We start from the raw sequence: 24000 nt of genomic DNA on the forward strand, positions 1-24000 counted from the left end.
CGCTTGGTCGCCGTCTTCGAGCTCCAGGACGGGGAGGCCCTGCTTGGCTTGCACCTCGAGCGGCGTCGGACTGCTGGTCTTGTACTGCGAGAACATCGTAGACAGATCGTCGAAGCCCAGGCCGAGGTCTGGTGCGTCCGGCAGGAAGCTCGAGGCAGTCGTGCCTGAGCGACTCGCCAACGAGCTGTTGACGGAAGACGTGGACTGGCTCTGGGCCGTGTCCGCGCCCTCGATGAACAAGCCACTGTTTCCGAGGCCAAAGTCGACCGATGCCGAGTGCTCCGAGCTCATCGACCGCGACGGCATCGTGCGGTGGCTCTGTCCGCGCATGCCCTGCTGCGGCGACGAGCCGGCGGTACTGGGTCGGCCAGATGTTGCCTGCTCAGAGGCGCTGGCCCTGCCAGAGACGTCCGGCGAGCCGCTGGTTGGCGCACTGCCCATCGGCGGGCTCGTATCGCTCTGCTCGCGCTTGCCGCTGAACATGCTCTTGAGGTTCCGCATGCTGGCTCTGCCTATTGACGAGGCAGTCGAGGGCCGCGCTTGCGAGCCACGCGGAAGCGAGTCGCCTGCTGCAACTCTGGGCGCCGTCGAAGGCCGCGAGACGTCCGTTCGGCCTGCAACGCCATTGCGCTCCACGCTCTGCGAGCGTTGCTCTGAGCCGTTCGTGAGATCACCGCCCTGCTCGGGCCGCGACGTTGATCGCAGAGGCAGCGCACCGCCCGCGAAGCCTTTCGCCGATCCGCTCGAAGTGCTGCGCAGCTCGTCCCGACTCTTGCTGCGTAGCGCGACATGGCGCGCCTCGTCGTCGCTGGTGCTGCCCGATGCAGATCTGGAGAGAGGCAGCGAACTCGGCGGCTGGAAGGAGTCACGCGCCGCGTTCAGTCCAGACGCCAAGGCCGCCATGCTGTCCTCCGAGGTTTTGCGCAGAGGCTGCTTCGGGCTCCCGTTCGCGCCGGCACCGGCGGTGGATGGACGACTGGAGGGACCGGCCTGAGCTTCGCCGCTCGACACGCGGCTGCCTGGCGCTTTGCCGTTGCCGACAGCGCCGAATCTCGGCGGAGAGCCGTGTCCGAGCGAGTCTAGTGCGGCTGCAGGCCGCGGCAGAGAGGACGAGCTCGTGCGCATGCCGAGGCGGTCAGCGGCCGATGCACCTCTGCCCTCGCCGCCGCTCTGGTCCGGGGGTGCGGCTGCACCCGAGGGCCAGGGCCGCTTCGAGGCGCTGAGGATGTTGAGCTTCTGCCGCGCACCGGTGGAGCCCACGGGCACGAGGAATGTCCGCGGCGCCGAGTGCGCCGATCCAGGACGTCCGTCGCTCGCGCTGTCGTACGGCAGAGAGGCGGCAGAGCCGGAGCGTGCCTGGAAGGAGGTGCGCGAGAGCTGCTCCTTGTCATCGCCGTAGCGGCTCGGCGTCACCGAGCGGCCGCCGCCGGCGAGCACCAAGCTCGGAGCCGGGCTGGCGGCGCTGCCGCGTCCCTCGGACCCGCGGCGCTGCTGCCAGGGTGCATCGCTGATGCCGAGCGCGCCCGGCAGCGTCGCGGCGGACGTCATGAACGACGGCTGCGACGTCAGCTCCTCGCGCTCGCGCGTGAAGGAGAGCGCCGAGGCGGAGCGCTGCTGGCTGTCGCGGCGCTCGCTGCTGCGGCTGCCGGCGCCATCCGCGGCGGCGCCGTCGTAGTAGTACGACATGTGCCGGGAGCAGGCGATAAGCGACGGCGAGGCAAGAGACGCGCGTGCAGTCGCTGCCGGACGGCGCGGGGCGCTCACGCCGTTGCTGCTGCTGCCTCTGGCCGGCGGATGCGCGGCGGCGTGGCGAGGCGAGCAGGAGCGGCAGGGCCCGGCGGTGGTCGCGGTGAGGTCGTGTGCAGCGGGTGTGGGTGATAGGCTATGCGGGCAGAGGACGAGCAGCGGACGGCACAGCAGCTAGGTGTGCGGCACGCGAAGCAGCAGCAGCAGCGGGCGCGCTGATGCGCGAGCAAGAAGAGCGAGGTGGACGTAGAGCGTATGGAGCGCCGCAGCTGCGCAGGCACGAGTGAGTGGCAGCGAGGGTATCGAGGTGGGGTTGGCGGGCGCTGCGACAGCGGTGCGGCTGCACCTCTTGAGAGTCAGTGCTGAGGAGGAAGGTGGGCTGAATGAAGTGATGGAAGAGGAGCAGCCGGTGCCGAGAGCCAAAGTGCTGCTGGCGGTGAGGCGACGGCACGCACCACGACGGCGGGTGGAGAGCACGCGCGGCCGTCCCAGCAGCGCGGTGCCGGCGGCTGGCGTGCTGCCTCGAGATCTCGCCGCGAGCTCGCTGCGTGCGTGCGCGCAAGATGCTCCGCTCTCGCTCCACGCGGCGCCCATGCGCGGGCGCATCATGTCTCGCTGCCAGCTGCTGCAGCGCCCTGGGCGTTGGAGCAGCGAGAGCAAGAAGCAGCCCGCGGGTCGGCGCCACAGACGCACAGGACGACGGCACATCGGGCTCCGCATGGCGAGCACGTGCAGCGGCGGCGTCACGCCTGCCTTCTCACCTCCATCCCGATGCTGCCTCGACGCAGCAAGGCGCACCGAGGAGAAGGAGGTGCGACTTCTGATGCTGCCAGGGGCAAGGTGCTGCTGGACCACTCGGCTCGCTCGGAACAAAGCACGTGCAGCGTCAGCAGCAGAGAAGGCGGCTCTGCTAGGCTGCTAGCTCTCGCCGCCGCCGCCCCCCTCTCTCTTCTCCTTCCCGCCCCGCACCCGAGACCGAGCTCGCGACGATGACGGAAGCCGCCGGTCCGACCACTAAGCGGCGCAGCACTTGCCCCTCCGGCCAGCTCGGAGGCACGCTGCGCGCGCACAGCGGGCATCATCTGGTGCCGCCCCTCGTTCTCACCCGCTTCTAGGTTCACAGGGCGCAATAGAGTGCCGGCGGCTCGCGCCCTCTCTACCGCAGCTGTGGTGCGATGGCGCGCACCAGGTGCAGCAGCGAAGCGGGGTCAGACGTCGAAGCCGCTCCGCATGAAGGCATGACAAAAAGCGAACAGACCCCGTCACGGTCAGACACGACTGCTTCTTCGGAGACGGTCTGGGCAGCCAACGTCACGTCTAGCACCGGCGCTTATGAGCGCAGCTAAAGCTGTGCTCGGTTGTCGAGGCACAAGGCAGCGCTCAAGTCCTCCATCTCGAGGTCCGCAGATCGCGATCTGAGGGCGCGGAAACAAGTGCAGAATTGGGAGCTGGGTGCATCGCTCCCGTGCTGCTAGTCATATGGGCCCATTCGCCTTGAGTTCTCTCCGCACACATGCCAGTAACGCCCCTGAGAGGCAGGCATTTTGTGTCTCTCAGCGGTCGCATCCGCCGGCCTTGGTATCTCGTCGTTGCATCATCGTCAGGATAGGGAAGATGCAGGAAGTGCGCCGCACCATCGGGGGAGAGGAGCTCATTGCGAGCGGGGACGCTCGGCCAAGAGGCGAGTCCCGCCACCGCTCCCCCTCCTCTGGGAGCAGAGGAGGCTTTTTTTCCGTGCGCCTGCTGCGCGCAGCCGGATAGCTCGTTCATATGAGCGCTGACAGGCAGAAGCTCGGGCAGCCTCAAGGCAGAAGAATCGAGAAGGGAGGAGCTGCGCCCGGCTCTCTCGCTGCGAATCCCAGCATGCTGGCCCTCTCTCGGCGCTGTCGTGTGTGGGCGCAGCAGAGGGATTGCCGCAGTCGATTGCGGTCCAAGAGACCTTGATCAAGTCTCACGACCCCTCACCGGGCCTCGCGCTACCTTCAAAGGCCGTTCGGCGCCAGTGCGCTCCCGAAGCCTGGGCGAGACTCGCCAAGGCAGGGTCGGAAGCACCTCGGGCCTTGGCACTGCGCGACTGCGGCTGGGAGCAAAGAGCACCCGGCGGGACGGACAGAAGCACGGGCGGCTCCGAGGTCGTCGCGCGTGGTACCGCTTGATCCTCGGGCAGGACACGGACGACTACAGGTGTGCTCGGCGTTGGCACAGCCTTCCTTGCTGTATCCCGCAGCCGCCGCCCGGCGTCGCAGCGAGCTCCTTGAGCTCTTGCGCCGCGCGCAGAAGACACGCTCCCTCACGTTCCCACGCCTGGCTCGCCGACCTTTCAATCGACGACCTCGCCAACGGCGGGACCCGCTCGCTTCCGGCAGCGCCCACCCAGCCTGGAGGCTCAAGGGGTGCTTGAGCTTCCTGCGCCCTGCTGCGGCGCCGCACCGGTGTGGGCCAAGGCTTCGGGGCTGCACCCTTTACGCCGAGCATGGCGCTACGCTAGCGCCCTGCGGGTGCTGTCCCGCGCCTGCAGCGCGCGCAGCGCCTGCGAACCTTGACCGCGCCGCGCCCCGTGCGAGTGGGGCGCCTTGGCCCGGTCCACCGGCCCGCCGGACCACATCGCTCATGCCGGCCGGGAGCATGCTGCTGGGAACAGGCCATAATGTGCACCTGCATGCAATGTGGGCGCTCGAGCTGCGAGGTCCCGCCGACGATGCCGAGGCGCCAGGCAAGCGCGAAGGAAGAAAGGCAAAGCGTCTGAGGCGGGCGACGCGGATGCGGACCACGCGCGGCGCCAGCACAGGCTGCACACCGGCTGAGGGGCCCTTGACGACGCCGTCGCGGCTTCCTCTCCCCCGTCGCAGGTCGTGCCAGCACATTGTCGGAGGGGTGAGGTGACAGCACGTTGTGGCGGACGACGTGACACGCAGCACAGCTCGTCCTTTGTCCGCTGGCGAGCTCGCCTGTGCGCGCTTCCGAGCCTCGCCTCGCAACTCCGCCTCGGCACAACACTCGCAGGACGTCTCCAGCGCTCATGGCTGCATGCAGCACGCAGAGCATCTGTGAGGCCTCCTCGCCTGCGGCTCTCCGTCCTGCGCGCTGTGTCTGCACAGGGCGGTGATTGCGCGAGGCTCGAATGAAGCCTGATCGACTCACAGGTGAGAGCAGGCCGTTGTGCTCGACGGCTCGGAGTCCGAGGCGCGCGCGTCCACGCCGTGTGCCTCTCGTCCGCTCGCAGGAGCAGCGTGACCTTCCTCGACGGCACGCTCCTTTTCTCCGCATGCACCTGACGGCTGCGAGAGGCATGCGAGCCCCCTCGCCGTGTCTGTGGACGCTGATGTCGGGAGCCGAGCCCATTCGATTCAACGCTCACGCTTGCACGGCGCTGGCGCCGCCTGTCACGCCGCGACCTCGTGCACGTCGCGCGCCCACGCCAGCGCCGCGCTAGGCCGGACACAACGGCAAGCGCCGGCCGCCGCGCGATCTCGCGATGAACCCTGACCACGGGCGTACGAGCGTGATGGCCGATCTGGCGTCGCCACACCGTCGCGAGTGCTGCACTGAGGGACAGAGAGCGAGCTCGCCGATGCAGCAGCGTCTCCGTTGTGTGTGCTTCTGCTGCTGTCGCGAGCGGTGAGGCAGCTCGCCGTCGTGGCACGCACGCCGCGCCAACACGCGCGCGGCGTGCGGGCGCTAGCGCTGGCGCTGCCGCCTCTGCCGTGTGCGCCGGCGCGCGCCTCTGCTGCTGCTGTGCTGGGTGCTGCTGCCGTGCCTCGCGCCGCCGCGCGGGTGAGGCGGCGACTGCCCGACGGCACCTGCACGCCGCTGCTTCGCGCGCACTCTGCACCCCTCTCTCGTCGTCATCATCCACTCTCCCCGCCTGGCCGGCCCCTCCTATCGCCAGCTCGTGCCCGATCAGTCGCGGCAGAGCAGGCAGCAGCAGCGTTGCGCGACACCGCTCTCTGCGCTGCAGCGCTCTGCCATACACGTGCAAGCTGCCGCCGCTGCGAGCCGTGCTCTGCGAACATCCACCTCCTCGCTGGCCCCGTCGACGCGCACGCGCCGCCGCCAGTGCCGTCCATCCGCTCCTCACTGTCGCCGTCACGTCTGGCACCCGCGCGTACAGCCAGGCGCCTGTCTCTGAGGCCCTGCCTCACCCGCCTCCGCCATGGCGACCGTCTCCGCGCCGCCGGCAGACGATGTCAGCGGCCTGGGCCTGACGAACGGCGCCGGCAGCAGCAGCAGCAGTGGCAGCGGCGCGCCCGGCAAGAACGTGTCTCTGCCGCGGCGTGATTCTGCGCCGCGGCCACCACCGCCGTTTGCCGGGCCGAGCCAGACGGGCAGCCGCTATGCGCGGCGCCTGGCCGAGGGCCTGCCGAGCCTCTCGACGCACGAGATCGACTTCAGCGACGTGGCCGTTGTGCAGGGCTCGCCGCCCTCGTCGCCCGGTCTGCGCCACCACAAGTCGCGCGCCGGCAGCGACTTTCGTGCCGGGCGCAATGGGCGCATCAGCGATGCAGGCCGCGAGGAGGAGACTCTGTCGCCCGGCGATGGCGGCAGCATCTCCTGGGCGCCAAGGCCGCCGCGTGAGGAGGGCGGCATTGTCACCGAGGCGATTGCGCAGACCGAGCGCGCCGACTCGGCGAAGCACCAGGCCATCATGCCATGGCTGTTCCAGGACGAAGAGTCGCAGGACTCGTACTCGCGGCACGCCCGAACAGTGAGTCTGAGCTGGGGCGCGGCGTGTGAAGCGCAGCCTTCTCGCTTCTACCTGTGTACTCGTTGCGCGAGAGGCTCACACGAAATCGAATCGCAGCCAACGACCGGATCCTACCGCCTGCCGAGCAGCTCGACGAGCGGCGTGGCCAGCAGCGCATCGCAGTCCACGCTGTCGCTGCGACCAGTGACGCCGCCCGGGCTTCGCAGCCCAAGCAACTTCGCTGTCGCGCAGCAGTTGCCGGCCACTGCATCGTCTACGAGTCTCGCCTTCTCCACCAGTGGTGCCGTCACGCCGCTGAGTTCCCGCAAGAGCCGCAATCCTTTCCACTTTTTGCGCAAGAAGAGCTCTGCGGCGCTGCGTGACCCGATGGAGTGTGAGTCCCGTCCGTTCATACAGCGCTCACTGCGTACTCACGCGTGGCTCTGCAGTGCCAAGCTCCAGTCCGCCGTCGGTGCGCGTATACCAAGACCAGCGCATGGGCATGGGCTCCTCTGGAACGCTGCCGCGCGCTCCGACGCTGCCGCCGACGCCCGCAGTCGGGTCCATCTTCCCGCCGCGCTCGGCCAGAGGGTCAGAGGTGACAGCCGTCAGCGTCGAGGATGAGCTGGCAGAGCTCGAGACGACAGGGCAGGTCACGCCGTCTGGTCTGCGTGCGACAGGTGGCAGCGGCGGCTCCGCCACGACGCCCAAGGAGAAAGCGCCGAGACGCGGACTCCGGCGTCCGAGGACGCGCGACCGCGATCGCAGCCGCAACCGTGACGACTGGACTGGCGAGGGGGACGGATCCGGACTCGGCACGCCGTTCGCTACTAGCGGAGACGTCGAGCTGAGCCTTGACATGAACTTCGAGCACATCGACGACATTGTCGACACGTCCATGCGCCAACGCTCCATTCCAAATGCCTCAAACGATGGCTCCTCGCAGGCAGACGAGCGACCCGACAGTGCCGGCGATGCCGCGTCGCTGCAGAACGGGCGCAGGCGCTCCACGTCCTTCTCCGCGCTGTCACGCATGCAGTCAGCCAGATCGCGAAACGGCTCGAGCTCGCCGGCGCCGCCGGTGGCAGAGCTCCCGCAGAGCAGGCCACAGACTCTGCGGCGCCTCGGCTCGACGCCTTCGCCGCTCGCCAATGGCAGCTTCACCATGGCGCCGCAGCACCCGCGAGCAGCGCAGATCAACGTCACCCAGCAGCCTGGGCTGCGGCGCATTACAGCAGCGGAGGCGCAGCAGCACCTTGCGTCGCGCCAGCAGAAGAGCGACGGCCTGTCGCCTGGCAGCAGCTCGCCTGCTCTGGGACCCTACTCGTCTCCGCGGCAGAGCTCGGACTTTGCGCCGGACGACTCTGGCGCATCGACGCAGCGAGCGTCGTCGACTAGCAGCAGCGTGCGCGAGCTGCGCAAGGACAGCGCCACCTCGTCGCTGTCGCAGACGTCTGGCTACTCTGGCGTGTCGCCGAAGACGTCTCTCACGCATTTGCCTCTCATGCGGAAGGAGGGCTCGGTGGAGGGTCAGCCGACGGGCACATGGACGCGCAGTGGGCTCGCAGATCCGACGTACCGCTTCCCGCCGCCGCTCGACGGCGAAGTGCGCGGCGGCGAGATTCTCGCTGCGCGCAAGTCAAGTGCAAGCAGCACGAGCCAGGCGGCATCCACGTGGATGGCGCCCGACTCGTGGGCGGTGCAACCGGACGGGCTCAGGGACTATCTGCGCGACGAAGACGGCGAAGGCGCGTCCGACGACGACAACGCAGACAATGCTCAAGCCACTGGCCTGACGCGCCCCGTGGACCGCCGGGGCTCGGGCGCGACGAGCGGCACTGCAGCAGGCACGCCGACCGGCATGCGCTCGCCCCGCTCGCCGTCGCTCGAGAGCGGCATCGCCCACACCGTGCTCGCAGCGCGTAGAGGCACGCACGACTCCAACATCTCGAGCTACTCGTCGAGCACGCACGAGAGCTCGTTTGCAGGCGCACATCCGTCGAGAGACGACATGCACGCGCACGAAGAGGAGACAGACCCAGCGCCTGGCCCGCTGCCCACGCCCTCGACGCCCGCAAGCGTGCACTCCTCTGCGAGACCGAGCTCGCGCGGCGGCGCTGCGCTGGCAGCCGCTGGCGGAGCTGCAGCTGCGGCCGCAGGCAAGCTGGGTCTGCATCGTCCCCTGCGCCACAAGGCCAGCGCTCGTCCGAACACGGCTGGCTCGATGGGCGGCCGGTCCATCGGCTCGCCCATCGTCGGTCTGCCCGCGGCTCTGACTGAGGACGACCTGGCCGCGCGCTCCGTTCGCGGCATCATCAAGCGTCCGAGCACCGTGCAGAGCCAGCAGGTGGCGCGTCCTGTGAGCACCTGGTGCTGACGGAGTCCCTGCAATCTCTCGCTGACCTCCTATCCTCAGCACATCATGCGCATCTACAAGCAAGACGGCACGCACGCGACTGTCGCCATTTCGCTGTATGCCACGACGGCCGAGCTGCGTACAGTCATGATGCGCAAGTGGCCAGTCGGCGGCTCCGGCGCGTTCCGCCTGTTTGTCACGGACAAGGGGCACGGTGAGCTGACATGGCGACTCGCGGTGACGGCGCTGGCCGCTGACATCTCGCGTCTGCAGAGCGTCCGCTTGGAGAGGGCGAGAAGCCGGCGCTGCTGCAGCGGCGCCGCATGGTGCAGGCCGGCTACACTGAAGACGACACGCTCGAGGAGCTCGGCGCCGAGGACCTGTCCTACCTGCTCAAATTCGTCTACCGGCCGGACAGTGTGACAAAGTTTGACTCCGAGTCGTTCGGCAACACGGCGGACCGCTTCCGCTTGCTCGACCTGAAGAACTACAACCTCGAGATGGTGCCGATCTTCCTGTACCGGCACGCCGACTGGATCGGCAGTCTCGACCTGTCGGGCAACCCGATGTCCGACCTGCCGCTCGACTTTGTGCAGCTCTGCACGAGTCTGCACACGCTGCGCCTCTCGCACCTCGCGCTGAAGCGCATTCCCGGCAGCGTGCGCCAGAGCGAGACGCTGACGCACCTCGACGTGTCGGACAACCGAATCCCCGAGCTGAGCCATATCGCGCTCGACGAGATGGCGCACCTGACGTCGCTCAAGGTGCAGAACAACCGCCTCATGGAGCTGCCGAGCTACTTTGCGCGCATCCAGACGCTGCGCTATCTCAACATCTCGAACAACCGCTTCGAGGTGTTCCCGACGGTGCTCTGCGAGGTCGTGTCGCTGGTCGAGCTCGACGTGTCCTTCAATGCCATCTCGGCGCTGCCCGAGGAAATCGGCAACCTCACGCGCCTCGAGCGCCTGGTGCTCGTCGGCAACTCGCTCGAGACCCTGCCGAGCTCCGTCGGCAAGCTGGTCAACCTGCAGACGGTCGACGTGCGGCGCAACGTGCTGCAGGACGTGTCGGTGCTCTTCTCGCTGCCGCGGCTGCAAGTCCTGCAGTGCGAGCACAATTCGCTCAAGACGCTCGACGCTGCTGTCGGCCAGCAGCTGCGCAGCCTCGACATCGGCCACAACCCGCTCAGCCGCGCCACGCTCAGCGCGCTCGAGCCCGGCGCGCTGACATCGCTGAATCTGTCCTCGTCGAACATGTCCAAGCTCGAAGAGGCAGTGTTCCAGCACCTGCCGTCGCTGCAGACGCTCATCCTCGACCGCAACCAGTTCGTGTCGCTGCCCGACTCGATCGGCGAGCTGAGCCAGCTCGACTTCCTGTCGTGCACCAGCAACCTGCTCGCCTCGCTGCCTGAGACACTGGGCAAGCTGGGCAAGCTGCGGCGCCTGCATCTGCACAACAACAACCTCAAGGCGCTCCCAAGCACCATCTGGCTGTGCTCCTCGCTGTCGTCCATCAACGTCAGCTCGAACCTGCTCGAGTCGTTCCCCGCTCCGCCGCTTTGTGGCGCAGCAGCGGCCGAGTCGGCGCTGCGCCAGAGCGTCGCCTCGGCTGGAGGTGATCCAGGGCGCAAGGGCTCGACCTCGTCGCTCGGCCCGCACCCCAACGGCGCGGGCGCACCGGTCACGCCGACTGGCCCGCGATCTGCGCCGCCGATGGCGCTGACGCTCAAGAAGCTGCGCATTGCGGACAACCGCCTCACGGACGACATCTTCGGCGTGCTCGGCCTGCTGACCGAGCTCGAGGTCCTGAACCTGTCGTTCAACGAGATCTACGAGATTCCCAACGGCAGCCTGTCCAAGTTCGCGCAGCTCACCGAGCTCTACCTCAGCGGCAACAACCTGAGCAGCATCCCGGCCGACGACCTGCCGCGCCTCAAGGACGTGCGCGTGCTGCATCTCAACGCCAACAAGCTGCAGACGCTGCCCGCCGAGCTCAAGGAGATGCGCCGCCTCGCCAACCTCGACGTCGGCAACAACACGCTCAAGTACAACATCACGAACCAGCAGTACGACTGGAACTGGAACTCGAGCCCGGCGCTGCGCTACCTCAACCTCTCGGGCAACAAGCGCCTCGAGATCAAGGGTGGCGGCGGCGGCGGCCAGCACGGACGCAGCCGGCGCTACGACGCGGCGGCAGCCGACTTCCACCGCATGACGAACCTGCGCGTGCTCGGTCTCATGGACGTCACCGTCACGCTGCGCCTCGAGGAGATGCCCGACGGCAACGAGGACCGCCGCGTGCGCTCGTCCGAGTCGCACATCAACGGCATGTCGTACGGCATTGCCGATGCGCTCGGCAAGAACGAGAACCTGAGCATCGTCGATGCGCTCGTGCCCAAGTTCCGCACGCACGAGAATGAGGGGCTCTTCGGCCTCTTCGCCGGCCGTCACCACGGCACGAAGGTCAGCAGCCGCCTCGCGCATCACCTGGCGCAGTGGGCGCACTACCGTGTCCAGTACGAGGTCAAGCACCACGCCGGTGTCGCGGACGACGAGTCGCCAGAGCCGGAGCAGGTGCCGGACATCTTGCGACGCGCGTTCCTGCGTCTCGAGAAGGACTACGCCGACCTGCTCCTCGCCGACCGGGCCAAGAAGGTGGCCGAGGCGCGCAACATCGCGGCTCTCGACGAGCGCCGCGCCGATGCGCCGGCCATTGCCGAGTCGACGCACCTGAGCCAGTGGCGGGCCGGTGCGTCTGGCGTGCTTGCCTACGTCGTCGATCGGACGCTGCACATCGCCAATGTGGGAGACGCCCTCGCTGTGCTCTCGCGCAACGGCAGCGCGCAGCTCGTCAGCACCAAGCACGAGCCCTTCGACCGCGACGAGACGCAGCGCATCCGCTCTGCCGAGGGCTGGGTCTCGCTGCGCGGCCACGTCAACGACAAGCTCGACGTCTCGCGCTCGTTCGGCTACTATCACCTTTCGTCGATCGTCAACGCTGCACCGGCCGTCACGACCATTGCGCTGCTCGACTCGGACGAGTTCGTCATTCTGGCCAACCGCACGCTGTGGGACCACATTTCCTACCAGACGGCCGTCGACATCGCGCGCATGGAGCGCGACGACGTCATGATCGCTGCGCAGAAGCTGCGCGACTTTGCCATCAGCTACGGCGCCGAGGAGAGCATCATGGTGATGGTCGTCGCCGTCGGCGAGCTGTTCTACAACCGCCAGCAGCGCCACGACGCGATGCCGTTCGACCCAATGATGGACGCCTTCAAGAAGGGCAGCCGCATGCGCGGCGTGCGCGAGGACCTGCCTGGCGACCGCACGCTGGCGCGCCTCGAGCGCGAGGTAGCGCCGCCCATCGGCCAGGTCGCGCTGGTCTTTACTGACATCAAGAACTCGACGGCGCTGTGGGAGACCAACGGCGGCATGCAGTCCGCCATGCGTCTGCACAACTACCTGCTGCGACGCCAGCTGCGCACCATCGGCGGCTACGAGGTCAAGACGGAAGGCGACGCGTTCATGGTCTCGTTCCCGTCCGTCACTGCCGCGCTGCTGTGGTGCTTCACCGTGCAGATCCAGCTGCTGCGCGAGGACTGGCCGCAGGAGCTGCTCGAGTGCGAGGACGGCAAGGAGGTGTACGACTCGGAGGGCGAGCTCATCTACCGCGGCCTCTCTGTGCGCATGGGCATCCACTGGGGCTTCCCGGTGTGCGAGGCGGATCCCATCACTCGCCGCATGGACTACTTCGGCCCGATGGTCAACCGTGCCGCACGTATCAGCAGCGCGGCCGACGGCGGCCAGATCATGGCGAGCCGCGACGTCATCCAGGAGCTCACGGCGCTGCTGGGCTCTTTCGGCACTGACGAGGGGGAGGGCGCCGAGGGCGCTGGCGGCGAGAGCAACGCCGACGAGGACGCACTGCGCTTGCTGCACCCCAACGTCGCGCGCGACGTCGTGCTGCTGCGGCGCATGGGCTTCGGCATCTCGTCGGTCGGCGAGCGGCGCCTCAAGGGCCTCGAGACGCCCGAAATGCTTGAGCTCGTCTACCCTAAGCAGCTCAGCGGGCGCCTGGCGGCCAAGCCCGACGCGCCTGCGCCGCAGGTCTTCGAGCCGATGATCCAGCTACTGGACATCAACGAGATCAAGCAGCTCGGCATGCTGTGCCTGCGCCTCGAGGCGCTCTCCAACGGCGAGCTCTTCCCCGGCGTCGAGGAGGCAATAGTCTCGGCCGCCAACGCTGGCGGCACCGCCATGAGCATCACGGGCTCGTCGCTCGGTGCTCCACTGCCCGGCTCGGGCCTGACGACGCCCAACAACGGCCTCGTGCCGGGCGCCTCGCTCGGCGGTCCAGCGCCTGGGTCTGCGGCCGCCGAGCTCGTCGTCGCGATGGAGCAGCGGCCCATGTCGAGCCTGCAGCCCGTGCCGGCGCGGCGCAAGGCCGTCGAGATGCACCTCGCCCTGCGGCCCGAGCTGCTCATCTACGCCATCCGCGACGACGCGCCCGACGCCGAGCTCGCCGGCATCCTGCAGCAGCTCACCTCGCGCATCGTCAACGCCCTCTCGACGCTCACACTGCGCCACCTCACCGCCTCGGGTGCCTTTGGCAACCTCGACCTGCTGCGCCTCAACGCCCTCTTCCTGCCGCCGCCATAGCGGCCTGTGCCTCCATTTCACCATCTGCCACCGTCACGATACGGCACGCCGCGCGCCCGAGTGCGCTTTTACAACAGTCACCTCATTTGCAAAGTGTTCCCTGCCCTTCCTTGCCGCATGTCCGTTGCTTTTCCTTCCTTTCCCATGCCTCTTGCTGCACGCGCCTCCTGCCTCCTACTCTACTTGCACACATCCTGCTCCCTCACGACTCGACGCGCGCAATGAAAGTCCCGACTACAGTATCATCTCCCGCCTGTGTGTGTGATGTTTGTGCATTTGCTCTGCTCAGATGAGGCCTCTCCGCTCCTTCTGCTCGCCGCGCTCGAACTCCTGGCGGAAGCGCTCGCGCTCGAGCTCGACGTACGACGAGCCAGCGCTACCCTGTGCGCCTGTCCGGCCAAGCGACGGCTGCGGCTGCTGTTGCAGCTGCATCGGCGAAGGTGTGCGCTCCGACGATCTGCTACCCATCTGCGCTGCAGCCGAGCTTGCGGACGCTGCGCCACCCTCTCGCAGCTGCTCCCAGCGGCTCTTCCCGCCGCCCGCGGTGCCGTCCTGCACGAAGCCATCTGACATCGGGTTACCGCCCGGCGCGGGCAGGTCTTCATAGACAAAGCCAGTGGGTGGGTCCGCGGAGCTCGACGCTGGAGAATAGGAGCGTCAGTGAGCACAGCGAGCACGACTGCGATGCGGCTCCATACACGCCGCACAACTGTCTCTACACGCTGCGGCCACTCACAGCTTGCCTTCTGGCCCGGGCGTCCGCCGCGGATTTCGCTTGCGGCGCTCTGCATGACGCGCTTGAGGTGCTCGGGGTCCTTGACGCGCGCCAAGTCGTTGCGTGCCGTGTAGACGATGAGCGGCATGGCTGCGAACACGCCGCCGAAGCCGGCCATCGTCGTGGCGGCGAGGGTGGCCAGGATGCTGAGCGGCGGGTTGCGGCGGCGTGCGAAGCGGAAGGCAAGACCTCCGCCGATCAGAAAGCTGCTCTGGAAGGCAGGACAGCACAGCGTGAGTATCTCCTGGACAAATACATACGCTAGCGTCAGCGCTGCGCAGCGACTCACCCAGCGGATGACATTCATCTTCATGGCCGCGCGCTGGATGAACTCGACCTCGTCGGCGCGCAGGTCCTTGAGCGCGACGGCCTGCGAGCGCCCCAGGCGTCCAGGCAGCGCGCCGCGCTGCGCCGGCTCGGAGCCGAAGCCATCGCCGCCGCTGCTACTGCTGCCGCTGCCATCGCCCGCCGCGTACGGGTCTGCCATTGTCGCTGGCGGTGCGGCGGACGTCTCGGCAGCCCAGGGCGAGGCGGGCGCGGGCTGCGCGCGCTGCTGCTGCCACTGCGACATTGTGAGCTGAGCGAGCGGGGCTGAAGATGCGGAGTGGCGACCCGAGTGCGTGCGAGGCCTGCGTTGATGTGGTAGTGAGGAGAGATGCCTGGTCCCTGGGGAGCTCGTGCATCGGGCAGCTGACTCCGCACCGAGCGGGGTGCAGTGTGGAGGCAGTCGCTGCCACGTGACGCCCAGCGTGGGAGCGCCAGCGCCGACGAGCTGCTCCGCTCCCTCCAGTCCGTGCGCCTCGACGTCGTCCATCCTTGCCTCCGCACCAGCACCACCGCTCCTCCTGGCCTCGCACCGGCCTCTGCGCGTGCGTCATGCTCGTGCCGCCGCCCAACTTCGGCCTTGTCGAGGAGTCGCTCTACCGCTCCGGCGCGCCCGACCTGCTCAACTTTCCCTTCTTGGAGACGCTCGGCCTCACCAGCGTCGTGTGGCTCGCGCCCGAGGAGCCCGATGGTGCCTTGTGAGTCGCATGGACGAGAGTGTAACACTGGTGGGCGCTGGTTCGAGCGACACGTGCGCTTCGTGGAGGGCATACGTTCCGCGGCTGCGGTCAAGTTGGAGACGAGCAGAGGTCTACTTGTCCTCGGGCCGGCTCGATCGCTGCGTGTCCGCACTGCTGCAAGTGCCTCTGCAGCTGCTGACGCCTGCTTGCAGTCTCGACTTCTGCGCCTCGCATTCGATCACGGTGCACCACCTCGGCGTGCTCTACAGCACCAACGCGTGGGACCCGATCACCGAGGACATCGTGCTGCAGGCGCTGCATCTGCTCGTGCAGCCCAGCACCTACCCCGTGCTCGTGATGTGCAACATGGGCCGGCACCGCACTGGCACCGTCATTGGCTGCCTGCGCAAGCTGCAGCGCTGGTGCCTCAGCGCCATCCTCGAGGAGTACCGCCGCTACACGGGCCAGAAGGTGCGCGTCATGGACGAGCAGGTGAGTCGCGCAGCCAAGACACGCATGAGCGGCGTTCATCTGACCATGCGGCGGCCGCAGTTCCTTGAGCTCTGGGACATCGACCTCGTCTCAATACCGCGCGGCGTTTGAGCATGCTCCGCCGCACTATACCCGACCAAGGAAGATCGTCTGCTCTTCCTCGATACCCAGCAGCTCGCTCTCGCACATCCTCTGCCACACGAGGCGCGCTGCACACGGAGCTGCTATTCTCTGTGCCGCAGCAGTGGCTTTCACGCAGGTGCGGCGCCCGAGCTCGCGCGCTGCGGTCGTGCACTGCATCTTGAGACCGAGGAAGAGCTTCGCCATCGTCCGACTTGCGCTTGTCAGCTCCTGAACACCTTCTCCTTCGCCGTTGCTAAGTCTCGACGAAGAGAGCAGCGTGCTTTCAGCCGCGATCTGCGCGGCTCGAAAGCCGCTTGCCCTCATTCTTCGGATCCAAGCAATGGCGCAAGACGACGATGTTCGCAAGCTGCTTCGCGAGGGTGGAGCGACAATACACGTGTACATTACGCGCCTGTGCGCATCATGCTGATGACGGCGGCTTGAAGTGCTTCTCCAGCCCGGCCCACGCCTTCCAGTAGTCTGACTGCACCTTGCCCGACTCGCTGCAGTAGAAGGCCTGTCAGCAGGAGCGCGGACCCCCTCGATTCTGCGCAACTCACAGCACGGCCCAGCGCGTCGTGGCGAGCTGGTAGGCGCTCTCGAACATGATGGCCATGCTGCCCTCGCCGACCTTCATGGGCTTGAGCTCGGCTGCGCTCGCCTTCTTGTGCGTCTCGGCGTCGGGGCCGTGTGCGGCGTCTGTGCCAGATGTCAGCGGAGAGGCGGAGCGTGGGCAACCGCGAGACACTGACTCATGGAGTGCAGCGAGGCGCCGCCCGGCACGAAGCCGCCGCCCTTGAGCGACTCCTTGGCGTCGTACACGCCCGCGAGATTGACCATGAGCTCGCTCATGCACTGCAGCAGGCGTCAGTCAGCAGGTCGGGCTCGGCTGTACAGGCCTCGCTCACGTTGCGGTGGAAGTACGGCGGGCGGAACGTGTCCTCGGCGACGAGCCAGCGCGGCGGGAAGATGACAAAGTCGGCGATCGCGGTGCCGGGCGTGTCGCTCGGACATGTGAGCACGGTGAAGATCGACGGGTCCGGGTGGCCGTAGGAGATGGAGCCCATCGTGTTGAAGTTGACGAGGTTGTAGCGGTACGGCACGTAGTTGCCCGAGTACGCGACCACGTCGAACGGCGAGTGGCCCTGTGGTAGGATGAGCGCGGTGTTGGTGGGCAGCGGCAAGGCTCGCCTCACCTGCTTGTACTGCCAGTAGCCCGACATGAACTTGTTCACCACCGTCCACTCCTCGTCGACGTCCTCGTACGCGGCGACGGGCGTCTGGAAGTCCTTGACGTCGGCGAGGCCGTTGGCGCCGATGGGGCCCAGCTCGGGCAGCTCAAAGTGCCCCTTGAACACCTCTGCGCAGCGTCAGTCAAGCGCACTGCAGCCGCGGGAGCTCCACATACCGCAGATGTAGCCGCGCGCAAAGGCGCCCTCCTCGAGCCCCACCACGTCGACCGAGAACTTGATGCCGCGCTGCACGACGCAGATGAAGAGCGGCGGCACGTCGAGCGTGCCGAACTCGGTGCGGATGCGCAGCGCGCCCTGCTGCGGCACGATGAGCATGTCGCCGTCGGAGTTGTAGAAGGCCTTGCGATGCATGCTCTGGCCGCAGCAGTAGACGTGCACGGCGAGGCCGTCCTTGGTCTGGCTGTCGCCGGCGCCGGCGAGCGTGGCCATGCCGTCGACAAAGTCGAGCGCCGCGGCGTTGGGCAGCTCGAGCGGGTCCCAGCGCAGCTGCTGCGGCGTCGCCTCGATCTCGGGGCTGTGGGCATGGAAGGAGGCGACGACGCGCGGCGGCGAGTAGGGCGCAAAGGGCTCGTGCATCACCGACGGCCGGATCTGCAGCAGCAGGTGTCAGCAGCCTCACGCCATCCACAGCGCAGCCCACGCACCCGGTACAGCCACGAGCGCTGGTTGTGCGCGCGCGGCGCCGTGAAGGCCGTGCCGCTGAGCTGCTCGGCATAGAGGCCGTACGGCGGGCGCTGCGGCGTGTTGCCGTTGGCGGGCAGCGCGCCGGCGATGGCCTCGCTGTTGACGTGGTTGCCGAAGCCGCGGTGGTACTGCAGCTCGGGCATGCTTGCGGATGATGGTGGTGAGAGCTGAACAGCGGGCGCACGCGCGTGGGAGCGAGGTGGTGAGCTGTCGTCCGGGCGGTCCGAGCGTCCGGCCGTCGCTGCCGAGGCTCACGACTCGAGGTGGTTGTGCCGTTTACGTCGTGCGGCATGACCTGCAGCGATCTGGTACTCCACCGTACGGGCCTCACGGACGAGGCGCCGACCGGCGAAAGCAGCTGCAGCAGACAGCCACCAACAGGCTTAAGCTCCGCAAGCTCGAAGGCGCCAGCACGCAGCAGCAAAGCACGGAGAAAGCACCTGCCGTGATCGGGCGATCCGAACCGCTTCCCCGCACTCGGCAAAACCGGCCGGAGAAAGCAGTTGCCCGACGGCGCGTGCCTGCTGCGCCCAAGAGCTTCATCTGCAGAAGCAGCAAGCAGCAGAAGCCGCAGACAGCAAGCTTGCTGTCAAGCTGCCCTGCCTTGGCAATGGCAGACGACCTGCTGGGTGGTCCCGCCGCGAGACGCGCACCTCGTCCTCGACGCCGAGCCAGCGTCGCCCTTGCTTCCTCATCACTCATCCCTCTCGCCCACGCAGCACCATGACAGCCGCTGCGCTCGACCTCTCGCTGGCGCCCCTCGTCGGTGCCGCACTGCTGGCCGTGGCGGTGCTGCACTACCTGCACTACGCACGCGGCCGCATCCACCTGCCCGGGCCCGTGCCGTGGCCGGTCTTCGGCAGTCTGCTGCAGCTGGGCGAGGTGAGCAGGCGGTGCCGCTGGCAAGGACGTTGATCCGGTGAGAGGACGGTCCGCTCATATGTCTCTCGGCAGGACCATGCACAGACGTACCTCGCATGGTCGCGCAAGTACGGCCCCGTGTTCAAGGTGCGCCTCGGCGAGCGCGAGGTCGTTGTTGTCAACACGGCCGCGGCGTCCAAGGAGCTCTTCAACGACCAGGGCAGCACATACATCTCGCGCCCGCTCTTCAATGCCTTCCACAAGGTGCGTAGCGGTCAGAGATCTGCAGTGCAGGAGCGTCGCTCTGACGCACAGCGCAGGTCGTGAGCAGCACAGCCGGCTTCACCATCGGCACGTCGCCGTGGGACGACAGCTGCAAGCGCAAGCGCAAGGCCGCCGCCACGGCGCTCAACCGGCCGGCCGTGCAGTCATACGTACCCATCATCGGTGAGCAGCGCCTGGATCACACACGCTGGGCGCAGCTGATGTGGTGCAGATCGCGAGACGCTCTCGCTGGTTGAGGACGTGTGCAAGGACGGCGAGGACGGCAGTCAGAGCATCGACCCGTACGCCTACTTCCAGCGGTGAGCAGCATCCGCAGCCAGATGATCGGCTAGGCGCTAACGGCCATGGCAGGTATGCTCTCAACGTCTCACTCGTCGTCAACTATGGCTCGCGGCTTGACCAGGTCGGTGACTCGCTGCTCAAGGAGATCGTCGAGGTGGAGACACAGTGAGCATGCCTCTCGCTTCGCTGCTTGCTGCCTGGGCTCACCACGACGTTGCAGAGTGGCCAACTTCCGTTCAGTGTCGGGGCAGATGAGCGACTACGTGCCATTGCTGCGTCACCTGCCCTGGAACGCAGCCGGCACGGCATCGGCGGGCGCCAGCACACGCGTGCGGCGCGACAAGTACATGAAGCTGCTCCTCGATGACCTCAAGGCACGCATCGCGAAGAAGACGGACATCGCATGCATCTGCGGCAACATCCTCAAGGACCCCGAGGCCAAGATCAACGATGCCGAGCTGTCCTCGATCAACCTCAGCATGGTGTCGGCTGGCCTCGACACGCTGGCCAACACGTTTGTCTGGAGCGTCGGATACCTGGCCAAGCACCCGGAGATCCAGGAGAAGGCGCTCGCGGCGATCAATGATGTCTACCACGGCGGCATTCCCGACTCGCTGACCGAGGACGTGCCGTACATCGTGAGTTGCCGCGAGAGCGCATGCGCCGGCAGAGCACTGACGCATAGCCCGCAGACGGCGCTGCACAAGGAGTGCTCGCGCTTCTTCTCCGTGCTCAAGCTCAGCCTGCCGCGCGCCACGCTCGGCGACTCGACGTACCGCGGCGTGCACATCCCCGACAACAGTGCGTGCCGGCACTGCCTCTTCTCTCTACGCCACACTGACCCTTGCCGCCGCAGCGACCGTGTTCCTGAACGCATGGGCCATCCACCACGACGAGGCGCGCTACAACGACGTCGACGTCTTCCGGCCCGAGCGCTTCCTCGACGCCAAGGAGCAGAGCGTGCAGAGCCACTACAGCTTCGGCGCGGGCCGCCGCATGTGCGCCGGCGTCTTCCTTGCCGAGCGCGAGCTGTACATTGCCTTCTCCAAGGTGAGGCTGCGCATACTCACAGTGCTGCTACTGCCACACTGCTGACACCCCTCACTGCGCAGCTCATCTACTTCTTCCGCATCCTGCCCGGCGAGGAGGACTACGACATCGACCCGGCGACGGCGTGCGCCAACCCGCGCGGCCTGAGCTCGGCGCCCAAGCCGTTCAAGGTGCGCTTCGAGCCGCGCAACCTCAGCTCCATCCGCAGCTTCCTCGAGGAGGAGAAGACCAAGGCCGAGCACGCCATGGCCGCCGGCATTGGCGCCGGCTCGACGGCCGTGGAGAAGGAGGCGGCGGCGGCATGAGCTGGGCAGTCAGACGGAGAAATGTGATAATCGTGATCCAACGCTGCGGCTGGCGCCAATGATGAGAGAGATGCAGCGGGCGTGAGGAGTGTGCAAGCATCGCGGAGAGTGTCGTGGAGCTGAGGCAGGGTGCGCAGCCTGCTTGGGCGCGCACTCCGGCTCGGCAGCGGCGCGTTTGCCGGCCCGGGACGCCGAGCGTGTGCGGGGAAGCGGCCCTCTCGCCCTCCGCGCTTCTTCTCCACGTCCTCATTCAAGCCAGCGCAAAACAGGCCATCATGTCGAAGCCACAGGTCATCGTGTGAGGCAGGCCTGCATCGCGGTGCGCCGCGTGTGCTCACCCAGCGCGCCGCAGCTACGGCTACAACGCCTCGCCGTTCTACCAGAAGCTGCTCAGCGTGCTGGCCGTGCTGCGCGTCGAGCATGCCATCTGCGCCACGCCGCCCGTGATGCCGCGGCCCATGCTCAGCGAAGAGCTCGGCAGTGCGTGTGCCCGGATCACTGGCTGCGCCTTCGCTGACCTGGCTTTGGCGCAGTCACGTACCGCCGCATCCCGGTGATGGCCATCGACGGCGAGGTGTACTGCGACACGAGCATCGCCATTGAGGAGCTCGATGCCCGCTTCGGCGGCAGGCAGGGGCACGGCAAGAGCCTGTTCGCCGTGCACGGCACGCTGCAGAAGCGTCTCGTTGGTGCGTCGCACCCACTGCGCCCCTCCGGCGCCTGCTGATCCATTGGCCACGCAGCGCACTGGTCGGACCGCGAGGTCTTCATGCTCGCCGCAGGCCTCATTCCGCTCCAGGCGCTGTCCAAGGAGTTCATTGAGGACCGCAAGGGCTTTGCCGCAGCGCCGATCGGCAAGGCGTCGCCGGCGCTGTCCAAGTCGCAGCTGCTCACGCACCTCGCCAGCCTCGAGACGATGCTCTCCGAGTCGGCGTCGCAGTACCTGATGGGTACCGAGACGCCGCAGTACCTCGATCTCGGCGCCGCATTTGCGCTGCACTGGCTGCGCACGGGCCTGAAAGCCGTGCCGGAGCTGCTGCCGCTGGATGGCAACGGCCCCTACCCAAAGGTGCTCGCCTGGCTCACCGCCGTCGACGGCTACGTCAACTCGTGCCGCAGCGGCAAGCCGCCACGCATCAGCAGCAGCGACGCGGCCGATGCTATCGCAAAGGCCGGCGCAGCTGCCGTGCAGAAGGTGCAGGACGCAGCCGGCGTCAGTGCATCGGACCCAACAGGCCTCCAGAAGGGCGATGTGTGAGTGCTGCCGCTGCCCGCTCCTCGGTCTGTGCTCACTGCGCCCCCCTGCAGCGTCGAGGTGACGCCGCGCGACTCGGGCCGCGTGCCGCAGCGCGGTGCCCTGCTGGCCCTGTCTGACCGGCGCATCACGCTGCGGGTCGACGGCAAGCGCGGTCCCGTGCTGGTGCACTGTGAGTGCTGAACGAGGTGTGATGCAGGCGTGCGCTCGCCTGCTGACCGCCAACGCCTGACAGTCCCGCGCGCTTTCTTCGATGTGCGGGTGCCGAAGGAGCAGGCGAAGCTGTGACGCGGCATGCCTGTGGGCCTGTACTGTGCAAGCATGCGATGTGCTCAGTCTGCTCTGGTCTGTGCTTGGTGTGCTGCTGCGGTGTGCTTCTGGCTGTCGTGTGCATCGCTGGCTGGCGCCGTAGCGCGGTGTGCATCTCCACATGTCGCGCGCGGCATCTGCCGCTGCCGCCTCTCGCTCTCACCACCACCTCCCACGCGCCGCGCCTGCCTCGCCCTGCACCGTCGCCATGTCGCACGCTCAGTCCGCCGCCGGCTCCTCGGCTGCCGGCGCTGCTGGCGGCGCAGGCGTGCACATCGCGACGCGCGAGGACATGGCGGCCATCCGCCTGCTCGTGCAGCGCGTCGTGCGCCAGTTCTACGAGGACCGGCACATCATCGTCATCGACCGCATGGTGCGCTTCCAGGTGTGCGTCGCCGCGGCTGCGGCTGCTCTCTGTGCGCCCTTGGCTGCTCGCTGATGCACCTCGGCGTGCTGCAGCGTGCCGGCAGATGCGCTGGCAGGGCTGCTCGGCACCAACATCAAGGAGGCCAGCGCCATGTGCAGCAAGCTGCTCGAGGACCGCATCCTCTGCGCGTGAGCAGAGAGACTTGGCGTGCGTGACTGCGGCGGCTGAGCGCAGGCTTGCACAGACACCGTCGTAACGAGATGAAGGAGGGCGTCAGTGGCCGCATGTTCCCGTGAGTGTCCATTGCTGGTGGAGCAGACGAGCCGCTCTGAGCTGGCATGCGCATAGACGCTCGTACTACTACATCGACTACGCCTCGCTGCTCAACGTGCTCAAGTGGCGCCTGCTGCACATGCGGCGCACCATCGAGGGTGCGCTGCGTGCCGAGCTCGACACGCGTGGCTTCGTCTGCCCGCGCTGTGCCAAGCGCTTCGCGACGCTCGATGTGGCGCACCTGCTCGACCCCACCGGCATGGCGCTCATCTGCGACACGCCGGGCTGTGGCGCCGAGCTGGAAGACAATGAGGATGCGGAGGACGTGCGGCGGGGCCGCGACCGCATGCGCCGCTTCAACGAGCAGTGCGGCGGCATTCTGCAGGCGCTGAAGGACGTGGACGACATCGTCTTGCCGCCGTGAGTCCATTGAGCTCGTGGTCCACTCGACGCCCGGCTGAGATCACGCCGCAGCACGGATGTGACGGCGTGGATCGAAGAGCATGGCGCTACGTGGAAGAGCGAGGCTGCGGCGCGGCCCACGTCGTCTGCCCTGCCCTCTTCCGACATCGCGATTGCGACGGGCGGCGCGATGCCCATCCCAGCCTTGCAGGTCGACCTCTCTTCGGCAGATCCGGCCGTCGAGGCAGCACGGCGGGCCAAGGAGCGCGCCGACGCCGAAGCCAAGCGTGCGCAGAACGCCTTGCCCGAGTGGCTGCAGAAGAGCACAGTCAGCGGCGAGTCGACCGGCCTCGGGCGCAGCAGTCTACGAGAGCAGCAGCTGGCCGAAGCCGATGCAGAAGAGACGGCCAAGGCAGAGCAGCAGACCGCGGCAGATTGTGAGTGGTGCGCGCAAGTCACGCGCTAGATCGCACGCTCAACGCTCTTCTGCGACAGACTACGCGCAGTATGCGTCGCTGCAGAACGGAGCTGAGGATGAGGATGACGAGGAGGAGTTCGAGGAGGTCGCTGTGCCCAGCACAAAGCGGCCGCGAGAAGATGGCGACACTGAGCAGCAGGCAAACGGCAAGAAGGCGCGCACCACACCGCCAGCGGCTGCAGCACCGCCTGCTGACGACGATGATGAGGACGAGGAGGACATGTACGAGGTCTTCTAATGGCAGAGCATGCATGCATTTCACCCCTGGCTCGCAGCAGTCGGGCCGCCAGCACGCATGCGCTCGCGCTCTGCCTGTGTGCGCGCGAACTTGCGCTTCAGGTGTGCGCGGTGCTTC

The 24000-nt window shown here is 67.5% G+C and overlaps 7 protein-coding genes across 7 annotated transcripts; 5 read left to right on the plus strand and 2 right to left on the minus strand.

The window, feature by feature from the left end:
- The first annotated feature begins 5584 nt into the window (after positions 1–5584).
- FA09DRAFT_327954 (PP2C-domain-containing protein) lies at positions 5585–13690 on the plus strand. Its single transcript, XM_025741593.1, has 5 exons — positions 5585–6451; positions 6548–6824; positions 6880–8789; positions 8847–9000; positions 9060–13690. The coding sequence occupies exons 1-5, from the start codon at positions 5900–5902 to the stop codon at positions 13445–13447; spliced, it is 7281 nt and encodes a 2426-aa protein (XP_025600815.1). The 5' UTR covers positions 5585–5899; the 3' UTR covers positions 13448–13690.
- Positions 13691–13696: 6 nt separating this feature from the next.
- Positions 13697–14845, minus strand: FA09DRAFT_327955 (hypothetical protein). Its single transcript, XM_025741594.1, has 3 exons — positions 14512–14845; positions 14184–14433; positions 13697–14088 (listed from the first exon to the last, which is right to left on the minus strand). The coding sequence occupies exons 1-3, from the start codon at positions 14791–14793 to the stop codon at positions 13733–13735; spliced, it is 888 nt and encodes a 295-aa protein (XP_025600816.1). The 5' UTR covers positions 14794–14845; the 3' UTR covers positions 13697–13732.
- A 201-nt stretch (positions 14846–15046) lies between these two features.
- Positions 15047–16285, plus strand: FA09DRAFT_327956 (putative tyrosine-protein phosphatase OCA1). Its single transcript, XM_025741595.1, has 3 exons — positions 15047–15244; positions 15439–15718; positions 15779–16285. Exons 1-3 carry the CDS (start codon positions 15099–15101, stop codon positions 15827–15829), a joined length of 477 nt encoding a protein of 158 aa, XP_025600817.1. The 5' UTR covers positions 15047–15098; the 3' UTR covers positions 15830–16285.
- On the minus strand, positions 15837–17921 carry FA09DRAFT_354513 (Homogentisate 1,2-dioxygenase; the record flags this gene model as incomplete). Its single annotated transcript, XM_025744842.1, has 7 exons — positions 15837–16344; positions 16402–16540; positions 16594–16696; positions 16750–16986; positions 17038–17201; positions 17250–17685; positions 17739–17921. The coding sequence occupies 7 exons, from the start codon at positions 17919–17921 to the stop codon at positions 16263–16265; spliced, it is 1344 nt and encodes a 447-aa protein (XP_025600818.1). The 3' UTR covers positions 15837–16262.
- Positions 17922–18407: 486 nt separating this feature from the next.
- Positions 18408–20577, plus strand: FA09DRAFT_327958 (putative cytochrome P450 monooxygenase/Phenylacetate hydroxylase). The gene is made up of 9 exons (XM_025741596.1): positions 18408–18660; positions 18733–18903; positions 18960–19086; positions 19136–19223; positions 19276–19371; positions 19427–19844; positions 19899–20007; positions 20063–20256; positions 20319–20577. The coding sequence occupies exons 1-9, from the start codon at positions 18502–18504 to the stop codon at positions 20559–20561; spliced, it is 1605 nt and encodes a 534-aa protein (XP_025600819.1). The 5' UTR covers positions 18408–18501; the 3' UTR covers positions 20562–20577.
- A 241-nt stretch (positions 20578–20818) lies between these two features.
- On the plus strand, positions 20819–22154 carry FA09DRAFT_327959 (hypothetical protein). The gene is made up of 6 exons (XM_025741597.1): positions 20819–20859; positions 20914–21041; positions 21095–21250; positions 21305–21815; positions 21870–21988; positions 22052–22154. The coding sequence occupies exons 1-6, from the start codon at positions 20837–20839 to the stop codon at positions 22102–22104; spliced, it is 990 nt and encodes a 329-aa protein (XP_025600820.1). The 5' UTR covers positions 20819–20836; the 3' UTR covers positions 22105–22154.
- Positions 22155–22290: 136 nt separating this feature from the next.
- FA09DRAFT_327960 (hypothetical protein) lies at positions 22291–23897 on the plus strand. Its single transcript, XM_025741598.1, has 6 exons — positions 22291–22512; positions 22585–22680; positions 22737–22784; positions 22841–23185; positions 23240–23604; positions 23663–23897. Exons 1-6 carry the CDS (start codon positions 22334–22336, stop codon positions 23881–23883), a joined length of 1254 nt encoding a protein of 417 aa, XP_025600821.1. The 5' UTR covers positions 22291–22333; the 3' UTR covers positions 23884–23897.
- The last annotated feature ends 103 nt before the right edge of the window (positions 23898–24000 follow it).

The sequence above is a fragment of the Tilletiopsis washingtonensis genome, assembly GCF_003144115.1.
Source record: "Tilletiopsis washingtonensis strain MCA 4186 unplaced genomic scaffold FA09scaffold_3, whole genome shotgun sequence".
NCBI lineage: Eukaryota > Fungi > Basidiomycota > Exobasidiomycetes > Entylomatales > Tilletiopsis > Tilletiopsis washingtonensis.